The sequence below is a fragment of the Nicotiana attenuata genome, chromosome 10 (assembly GCF_001879085.1).
Source record: "Nicotiana attenuata strain UT chromosome 10, NIATTr2, whole genome shotgun sequence".
Taxonomy (NCBI): Eukaryota; Viridiplantae; Streptophyta; class Magnoliopsida; order Solanales; family Solanaceae; genus Nicotiana; species Nicotiana attenuata.
Genome location: NC_031998.1, coordinates 50,707,440 through 50,718,605, shown reverse-complemented (window position 1 = coordinate 50,718,605; position 11,166 = coordinate 50,707,440). Strand labels below are relative to the sequence as shown.

General features: G+C 38.2%; 1 protein-coding gene across 1 annotated transcript; it reads right to left on the bottom strand.

The window, feature by feature from the left end:
- LOC109233948 (F-box protein SKIP23-like) lies at window positions 972-2,853 on the bottom strand. Its single transcript, XM_019399791.1, has 2 exons — window positions 1,413-2,853; window positions 972-1,193 (listed from the first exon to the last, which is right to left on the bottom strand). The coding sequence occupies exons 1-2, from the start codon at window positions 2,844-2,846 to the stop codon at window positions 1,176-1,178; spliced, it is 1,452 nt and encodes a 483-aa protein (XP_019255336.1). The 5' UTR covers window positions 2,847-2,853; the 3' UTR covers window positions 972-1,175.

Here is an 11,166-nt window from a genome sequence, read left to right as displayed (position 1 = left end):
ATAACCAATGAGTCTAACTTTTACATTTGTAAAGCCTCAAATTGGGGCTTCCTCAAGTTAGGGAAACTAAGACTTCTCCCAAAAGTGATCATATACAAGAAGTATCCACCGGTTAACCCCTTTTTTATCCGTATTAAATATGGGTCGGGTCGGATAATTGATCCGTTTTTTCATTATCTGTTTTCGACCCGAACCATATCCGACTCGACCCGCCTGTTTGCCACTCCTAGTTTTGAGTATTATAAACGAGAACGACTTACTCATAAATGACCAGCCATTCTTTCACGTTTGAAAATATTTTCATTAAAGAAAATATTTCAGCGACTCAATTAGTAGCTTCTTCAATTCTAGAAACACTTTTTTTTTAAAAACAATGCTTTTTTTTTTTTTAAGTTGAAGTGTTCAGCCCTAAGAAAAAAAGTGCTTTTGAGGAGAAGCAGAAAAAAGTAGCTTCTTTTCAAAAACACTTTTTTGAAAAGACTTTTGAGAAATATACATTTAGAAGCAGTTTTTAAAAGCTTGGCCAAAAACTAATTGCTCCTCAGAAGTGTTTTTCAAATTAATTAGCCAAACACAAATTGTTTCTCACCAAAAGTACTTCTAAAAAAAAACACTTTTGAGAAAAAGGAAGTGTTTTTCAAATTAATTAGCCAAACACAAACTGCTTCTCACCAAAAGTACTTCCGAAAAAATACTTTTGAGAAAAAGCACTTCTCAAAATAAGCTAATTTTTGCAGCTTGCCCAAACAGGCTACTATTCGTGTTAAAATCCAGGTTCATTGGCACTTGTTGTCTCTGCACAGCCAAGTGCGGCAATCTTTGGAAGGCAATACCCCATTTGTTTTACATAACATCGAGTAAATGCAATGCAATTCAATCCTCGCATTGCTTTAGCAGAAAAGTTTAACAATGCAAGTAAATTTTCCCAAATAATAATCAGCTTAAAGCCAACGAAATTTATACATAGGACATAGCAAAATAATTAAATGGCATGTGAATAAAAAAAAGGCATTGTGTTGTAGAAACAAAGTTCCTAAATTTCCGGACTCCAGTAATTAACCACACTAGTAGTAAAGCAAGAAACAAAAGCAAAAGCAAAAGCAGAACGAAGAGCCGATGGAATCCTGCATCTTTTTGTGACTTGATTCCATTGCTGCCTCATTATTTATACATAATCACGGCTCAGTAATTTCCTGTAAAACAACATGCAGATTAATTCTACTAGTAGTTCCCTATTCAAAAACTCCAGGAATTAAAACCAAACTTGAAATTGAAAAACCAAACAGACCATAGGCATCGCTTGGGAATTGAGTAGAGTTTCATCAATTGATAACTTACAGAAATTAGGCGAAACACTTGAAAAAAGACAACTAGTATATATAGATTCTGAAGAATGAAATTTGAAAACTCACATGAGAATCTGAATGAGCCTGATCCTGACGAGTAAGCCAATATGGTGGTGGCCATAAAATTTCTGCATATTCAAGGAAGGATAACAGTGAACCAAGTTTACCATCTTCTACGTTAAAGACACACGTGTTCTGATCAAATAATCCTTCATATCCATGTACTAGTCCTGATTTGCTACTAGAGTCATTAATCTTGTGATTATCATAGCTAATACTGCTTCTAATCGCATCATCACCTGATTTGCTATCAAAGTCATAAATCTTGTGATCATCATCGCTAACACTGCTGTTATAAGTCATATCATCACCTATAGTTGGACGATTATCGTCATCATTAAAACCGCAACAACAACCACAGCCTAAGTCATCGTCACTCTCGTCATCATAATATTCCCATCCGTTCACATAGTAAATGCAGTTTCCTCTGCAGTCATCAAAATCATGTGAAGAAACAGAGAAGCAGCAATCATTACAAGCAAAGAGAATTCTATCACCCAAAGTAACCACTTCAATCCACTCGTGTTGTTCTTCATCCAGTCGGTACATTTTGATTTCAACGATATTCCAATCAGGGCAGGCAGCATTGGTATTTTTATCGACACCTAAAATAGTATCAACCAAAAACAATTGTCCACATGATTCCACCAGTCGTTTCTTCCGACCACCATAGGATAATCTGGAAGCTACGTTGGTCTCATTAAATGAGTTATCAAACTTTATGGTTTCTCCATATCGATCAACAGCATAAAAGTTCCCCTTATACACGATAATATCGACAATAAAGCAACTGGCATTTTTTAACCTAGTCCACTTCTCGTCCCCCAAATTTATATAATATAATGAATCCCCACGATCAATCGCCATTATAGAAAAATTATTGGTCTCACTCTCTGCATGGTTTGTAAGAAGCAATATTTTTCTAACATACCCTACATCATAATCACCGTAAGAAAGTCTAGAGTTATTGAGGGATTGGACATGATAAGATTTGCAAACTTGAGAAACGCGAAAGTCTAGTAAATTCAATACCTTAGGCATATTATCTGGCAAATCCTTGATAAGTCTATCGGTTAGTGGATTCAAAACCCGCAGTTTTCCATCTGCTGTTTTTATAACCTTGATCAACCACCCTTTACAAGACGAATTAGCAGTGGGAGCAGCGCCATCAGGGGGTTGGAAAAGATAAACGGTGCTGTCAATGAGATGATAAAATTCAGGCTTGGCTGTATCAGGGTTAAGGTTGAGGAGGGGGAAGGGAATTTTTAAGGGTAAAGGAGGAGAGTTTTTGAAAGGAGGGAGTGAGGAACGCCATGTAGTGCAGACTGCACGAAAGCGAAGGACGTCAATATGTGTGTCCAGGAATTTGCCAATCCTCTCGACAAGTTCTTTGGGAAGATCAGACCAGGGAATCATGACTATTCCACTGCCCATATGCATACTTTGCTGTTCTTTGCGCTTGGTTGATAAAAACCCTAGAGCTCCTATATATATATATATATATATATATATATATATATATATCATCTCAAGGCGTTTGAGAAAACACCAAACGGTAGGGCATCCATCACGACGGGTTGTGCGTAACCGTTATTCTTTTTTTGGCAAAAAATAAACTGGGATAATTTAAAAATTCTCCTTTTAAGTTTCATATGGTAAATCATTGTGGTTTATAATATAATATTTCGCTTCCCTATTTTGATTTTTGTGTAATATTTCTTTCCTGCTTGATTAATGCGAACACAGTAAAAATTATACTTTACTATTTCTTGAACCAGAATAGAAGAGCTTACTTCCATTGTTTCAATTTGTTAGAACCTTTCGGAGTAAGATGCTCAAATTAACTACTACTACTAATTTACACTGTGAATTCGGAGATAAATTTTTTTTTTTTATATAAATTTTAAATAATTAAGAGTTACATAAAAAGTAATATAAGTCAAAAGTGTTTACAATTCAAAATTTTAAAAAACTATTTGCAAAAATTATAGCCAAAGAAAATCTAGTTTGACTCACCAAATTTTATTCTTTTTGAAACTGATGGAGTATTTATTATCATTAATGACAATATCATATCATTATCATTCATTCATACTATATCATAAGTAGGACGCCCAAAAGAGAAAAAGTTAAACAAAAACTCAATTAGCCATCGTCGGAATTTAAATTTCGATTTGCCCTTCATGAAAAAAAAAGCCTTCAATTAGATGTTAATTTCCCCTGCATTGAATTGGATAATTGCACAGAATTGTTTCATCTTCCAGCAGTTACTACAGGCTGCTGCAATTGTGCAAATTTTCTTAATTATTCGTAGTATTTACATTGTAGCTGTATTGGTCAATATCTGACCACTGCGGTCAAGCTGACCAACATCCCGTCCAAGCGACAGGGTATCGAAAGACGACATGGTCCATTCTACATCCTGCACTCACAACATCCATCGAGTCAGAAGAAACAACGTCCCCTGGACGTCCAATGAAGATAGTGCGAGAGAGAGAGTCAGACCAAGTAAATAGCAAACGTCCCATGACTATATATAGGAAAGGAAAACCTTCGGTTATGGGGGCTTCTCCCTCTCTCCTTATCTCTCTCTTCTGCAATCTTCTTAAGAAAAAGGAGCTTGAAACAATCTGCAAGAAAACATGTAAAAGAACTTCCGCATTGATTAATGGAAGTTACAACGAAAGTTTCAATAAGATTGGCTACCTCTATCCCATCTTATGTACTATTTGCTCAATTAGCTCATTGATCTGGAATTTATTATGTTTAACTAAGATTTACCTCTTCACCTTTTTTAATTGATTTGTTCAGAAAGATTCCAATATCTTTTGAGTGAAACAATTTGGCGCCGTCTGTGGAGATTTCTTAGTGAAATTTCCTAGTCTCTTCCAGATCAAAGACAAGAAACACGATTACCTACCGAAAAGAGCGCTAAGAGAAAGCCCAACCCACGCAGGGCAAAGGCGCATCACAGGAGGGGAAAGAGAGCTGAAAACAACCACCGAATTTAGGAATCATCGCCCCATCAACCGCCAAAATGCCAGACAAAATGAGCAACGTTACAAACCTACTCTCGTTCACCGATTCATCGGATGGGGGTAAGGGAAGTGCCATTTTAACTCACCTTCTTCTCTATGCTCAAGCAGGAACACAAGTGCCGCGCGGGCGAGCGGGCAAAGAAACATCTCAATCAGAGAATAGGAAACTACTACAAGACAACCGAAACGTCGCCAGCCGACAACACCTCCAGGCTGGAAGGCAGGAATCAGACAGAGAAATTCTGGTGTGTGCGCAAAACAAACATAAGTGAAACAACAACGTTTCGTGTTCTCCGACATTACACTCTCCGATGCAAACAATATCAAGCGAACTGGGAGTCCCCAGAAGATGCCCGATTCTCCAAAAACTGGGACTGACGACGGATTACTATTTCGATAAGTTCGAAAGAATACCCTTTAAGGCCAAGGGCCTTCGCCAAAAAGAAGAGTTCGACCTCGACCGAACGACGACGGGTTACCATTTCGATAAGTTCAAAATAACACCCTTTAAGGCAAAGGGCCTTCGCCAAAAAGAAGAGTTCGACCTCGATCGAACGACGGCGGATTACTATTTCGATAAGTTCGAAATAACACCCTTTAAGTCCAAGGGCCTTCGCCAAAAAGAAGAGTTCGACCTCGATCGAACGACGACGGGTTACTATTTCGAAAAGTTCTAAATAACACCCTTTAAGGCCAAGGGCCCTCGCCAAAAAGAAGAGTTCGACCTCGATCGAACGACGACGGGTTACTATTTCGATAAGTTCAAAATAACACCCTTTAAGGCCAAGGGCCTTCAAGAAAAAGAAGAGTTCGACCTCGATCGAACGACGACGGGTTACTATTTCGAAAAGTTCTAAATAACACCCTTTAAGGCGAAGGGCCTTCGCCAAAAAGAAGAGTTCGACCTCGATCGAACGACGACGGATTACAATTTTGGTAAGTTCGAAATAACACCCTTTAAGGCCAAGGGCCTTCGCCAAAAAGAAGAGTTCGACCTCGATCGAACGACGACAGGTTACTATTTCGATAAGTTTGAAATAACACCCTTTAAGGCCAGGGCCTTCGCCAAAAAGAAAAGTTCGATCTCGATCGAACGACGATGGGTTACTATTTTGATAAGTTCGAAATAACATCCTTTAAGGCCAAGGGCCTTCGCCAAAAAGAAGAGTTCGACCTCGATCGAACGACGACGGGTTACTATATCGATAAGTTCGAAATAACACCCTTTAAGGCCAGGGCCTTCGCCAAAAAGAAGAGTTCGACCTCGACCGAGCGACGACGGGTTACTATTTCGATAAGTTTGAAATAACACCCTTTAGGGCCAAGGGCCTTCGCCAAAAGGAAGAGTTCGGCCTCGATCGAACGACGACGGGTTACTATTTTGAAATTTTCGAAATAACACCCTTTAAAGGCCAAGGGCCTTCGCCAAAAAGAAGAGTTCGACCTCGACCGAACGACGACGGGTTAACATTTCGATAAGTTCGAAATAACACCCTTGAAGCCAAGGGCCTTCGCCAAAAAGAAGAGTTCGGCCTCGATCGAACGACGACGGGTTACTATTTTGAAATTTTCGAAATAACTCCCTTTAAGGCCAAGGGCCTTCTCCAAAAAGAAGGATTCGATCTCGATCGAACGACGACGGGTTACTATTTCGATAAGAGTTCGAAATAACACCCATTTAAGGCCAAGGGCCTTCGCCAAAAAGAAGGGTTCGACCTTGATTGAACAACGATGGGTTGCCATTGCGATGAAAGTTCGAAATTACACCCTTAAGGCCACGAGCCATCGAAATCCGAAATATCCCTAAGGTCAAGGGCTAACAGAAAATATAAAGGGAAAGAAAAATCGGGACTCGCCATACGGGAATCTACCTCGCATCAAAGTCATGAAAGGCAAAAACAAAAACAGAATACAAGGCAAATAACAACAAAAAAAATTCCTTATACAAAGTCACTGCGCAAACAGTCGCAGATTACACACGGCCCAAGCCAACAATAGAAAAAAAGGGAAAAAGGAACAACGACAAACGACAACGAATGTATAAAAAAAACAACTAGCAGAAAATAGACAAAGGCAGCATTCTTTCACTCGGTGTCATCACCGCCACCATCATCGCCATCATCTCCAGGAAGCCCTCCATCATCATCCGCGCCCTCATCGGCCTCCGGGGTCATAGAGTCATAACCACAGTTGACGCGGGCCTCCCGCGCCTTTGCCCGTAACATTTTTCGGCGCCGGAATTGTGACAGGGAGATTAGTGCGAGAAGAATCACCGGCCATTTTCTCAAGATGGTGTGGCAAATAGACAATGGAAATGAAGGATGAAAGTTTTTAGTCAAAATGGAGGCGAATGAAAATTCGAAGTATCAGGAAGAAAGTATATCCACAATTTTCTTTGAAGCACAAGGCAGAGAAGTGTGTCAATCGAATGATGTGTTCCTTCTATTTATAAGAGACATAAATCCCCCCAAGCACGAAATTCAAGAGTCACCAATCGAATCTGATAGGGCACGAAACATTTCAGTTCCCCAGGAACGTGTGTCATAATGGTGGCAACCACGAAATAACACTTTACTACCAAACGACGTTTCGATTCTGAAACAGCCGCAATGGTCCAAGGATATCGAAAGAACGTCGTCATCTGACTTGAAACCTAAGAAGCGTAACTAAGAAACGAGAAGTCAGATTTTTCTCGAATTCGTAGCACTCGTGATCCGTCTGCCCGGCCCGACAGGGGACGACCCCGACAGACAGAGGGACTAACTGTATTGGTCAAAATTTGACCACTGCGGTCTAGCTGACCAACATCCCGTCCAAGCGATAGGGTATCGAAAGACGACATTTACATTCTACATCCCGCACTCACGACATCCGTCGAGTCAGAAGAAACAACGTCCAGGGGAAGACCAAGGAAGATAGTGCGAGAGAGAGAGAGAGTCAGACCAAGTAAATAGCAAAAGTCCCATGACTATATATAGGAAAGGAAAACCTTCAGTTATGGGGGGGCTCTCCCTCTCTCATTATCTCTCTCTTCTGCAATATTCTTAAAAAAAGGAGCTTGAAACAATCTCCAAGAAAACATGTAAAAGAACCTCCCCATTGATTAATGGAAGTCACAACGAAAGTTTCAATAAGATTGGCTACCTCTATCTCATCTTATGTACTATTTGCTCAATTAGCTCATTGATCTGGAATTTATTATGTTTAACTAAGATTTACCTCTTCATATTTTTTAATTGATTTGTTCAGAAAGATTCCAATATCTTTTGAGTCAAACAGTAGCCTTTTCACGTTTTCAGCTTTATTTGTTTGTCCTTTGAACTTCCATTGATAATAACTATATCTAGCCTTTTCACAACTTTATTGCACTATATAAAAGTGGTCAAAAAACCGTTACACTTGTCTTTTTTTCTTGGAATTTTTACCTCATATAGCAAAGGTAAACACCTTATTTATTTTAAATAAATACCATTTAAAAAAAATTATATTCTATAGATACCTTTTAAGGTTTATAGCAAAATATTTAATTTTGGTTACCTCCTAGCCCTAAGCCACTAAATATGCTAATCAGTTACACTTTTTTCTTTCTCTCTCTACTTTGATACATCCCATTCTCTTCCCCCATCCCATTAAAATTTCCGATCTCCTCCTCCTTCCACCGGATTTGTGCAAAGCCCACTTCAAAGCAGGTTCATTCTCTGCTTCAGCCGGTTTAAAATCTATGGAACATTTAATCCGATTGGTTTGTAACCAACTGCAGCAGCCGCCGAGGTTTTACCCCAATGGCAAGAAATAAAAATAACGTCAAAGGAGAAACCTACTTCCTGTTTCAATGCGGTTCATGTCCTATGTCCTGTATAATCTATGGCTGATGCTTTCCTGGTCACCACAGCAAACAATCAGTCAATCAATGTATTAGATTTATGCAAATGTGTAACCAACAGCAGCCAGCCGCCGACATATGTATCTCAAGCGATGGAATTTTAGCCGGAACTCTAATTGATGAACAGCCGTTGGCTATTTTTACTATCAGAAGGTTTTGATGCCTAAGGAGTTGTTTAAGAATGCACCTGCGGGCATATTGATTCTTTCAAAATCCTGATGGCCCTATTTTGATTCTTTCAAAATTAGCTCTTTTAATCCGGTTGGTTTCTCACTACCGGCTTCCGGTGAACGACAGATTCTCCGGGAATTAGGGTTTGTTCTTGAACAAAGACGATGCAGTTTTGGGCTGAGCAACTTGATTTTCTGTCAATATATTTCAATGTATTTTCATGTATTTCAATGTATTCATTGTCTTTTTTTCATTGTAATTCAATGTATCTCGTTGTATTCCATGTATTTCATTGTATTCACTGTCTTTTTTTCTCATTGTATTTCAATGTATCCCGCTGTATTCTATGTATTTTATTATATTCACTGTCTCGCTATATGCCATGAATGTATTCATAAGTTTTTTTTAATTAATATAATTATGTATTCAGATGTATTATATAATTTCTCTGAAGATTGCTATGTTTTTGGGGTATTTTTTGGTTGAGAACCTTTTTTATAACTGAAAATACAAAATTTGTGTATTATAATTGAGTTCGTTCATTATATTAGGAGTCTATCATGTTAATTGATTCACTTTCCGTTTTAAAAACAGTGTAATCCCCTATTTCACGCCGTGAATACAGTCGAATACAATAATCTGTCCAGCTGTAATCCCATGTTTCACTCCATGAATACAGTCGAATACACTCGAATACAACAACTGATTAGCTGGACTTCCCTAATTCACGCCTATTTTTGCTACTGTATTCATGAATACAATAGCTTAAATACATCAAATACATCTTAGAACCACATAAAAGGTATCTATAATCCGTAATATAGCAAATAATATCTATAGATGGCTAATTACTACTAAAAGATAGTGCTTTATGAAAATTTCTCTTTTTTCTTCCCCGTCAGAAATTCTCTTCTTCCTATGAAGATCCACTGTTGTGTATTTTGCCTAAAGCCACGTTGATAAGTAAATTTGTTATTTTCCTGTTAGATCAGTTCAATTTTTGTTGACTGCATTATGCTTGTGAGCCTCTCTATTATGTTCTAAAAAATGTTGGAACTCAAACAAGACACCTTGTATATGAAATTATGAACTCAAGCGTATTGTGCTGGAGTTCGAACTTTTAGAAGTTAAATTCTAACATATTATGTTAGAGCTCCAAAAAAAATAAAAAACTGAAACTCAAACAAGACACAATATTCTTGTCCAAATATTACTAGGAATGACAATGGAGCGGTGCGGGTTCGGGGCGGGGCGAGTTTGAGATTTTGCGGTTGCGGGGCGGATTCAATTTTTAAATTTAAAAAAAAAAATACGGGGCGGGTGCGGGTGGGGATTTAATTTTGCCTTATGTTCAGCCTAGTTGATGATTTGCTTTTTCATGGTTTCCTGATTTCACTTCTTTTTATCGATAATTTTTTCTTTCAAATTATATTTTTGATACTTGACTTAGTGTATTAATGTTCACACAAGTATTAAATGAATATATGTGCTGCTCCTCTTTATTTATTTTAATAATAATACTACTTACAAGTAGTGGGAATGGCAATAATAAAATAAGAAGAACACGTGATAGCGGAAAGATCTTCCTTCGTAATTTGGCTAAACAGTTGCATCAAATTTTAAAAACGTGGTCCAATGAATCTTGGTATACATATTTGTCAACAAGTCAATAGAGAGGTGTTAAATACTGATATTTCAGACTTAATTCTTATCTAAGTGTGAGTATACATCCAAGTTGTATGTTGATATTTTTATTGTGCAAGTGTGAGTAGTTATGTGTTGTTATTGTCTTACTATTGAAAAAATCTTACAATATTTGACCAAAAAAGTTTTCGCAATGTCCTTGTTAAAGTGGGATAAATTTTCTTATTTCTTCAAATTGGAAACAAAGATCTTTTGCATTTACGGTCTAAAATTGAAACTTGAAACCCCGCAAGAATGGGATGCTAATTGTTGGAATCGTCCGAATGACTATTGTGCTACTGTTATAAATAAATAAAAAAAATTACGGGTGCGGGGCGGAGCGGGTGAATACGGGTAGAATATGGGGCGGGTGAATACGGATTTAAATCCTATACGGGGCGGGGCGGGGCGGGGCGAGGCGGGGCGGGACGAGTTTAAATTTTCGGGTTCAGACAGAACCCACCCCGCACCCGCACCGCCCGCACTGCCTGCCATTCCTAAATATTACTCCCTGAATGAAAAAGCGGCTAAATTTCTTTCTATTCGTTGATGTTAACATCCTGGCCCAATATTGGCAGCCAAGTGCGGTATTCAAGGCAATATCATTTGTCTTACATAAAAGCAGATGCAATGCTATGATTGCATCGCCGCCTTTAGCACACCAATTTAAACTAAGCAAGTAAAAAGTTTCCAAAAGACAATCAACTTAACTAAGCAAAGAAAATTTATAAATAGGGCATAGACTATTGGAAACGAATAACTGAGTCGAGTTTGAGAAACAATAAGTTCCCAAAATCGTCGTGTCATTAACCAGTGTTAACACACAATAAAAACAAAACTAAATGCATAAGCAAAGGTGAAAGGATGACAAAGACACAACTAAGAGCTAATGGAGTCTGCATCTCTACGTGACTTGATTTATTACTGCATCATCCTTATTTATGAATAATCGCGATTCAGCAACTTGCTGTAAAAGGAACATAAC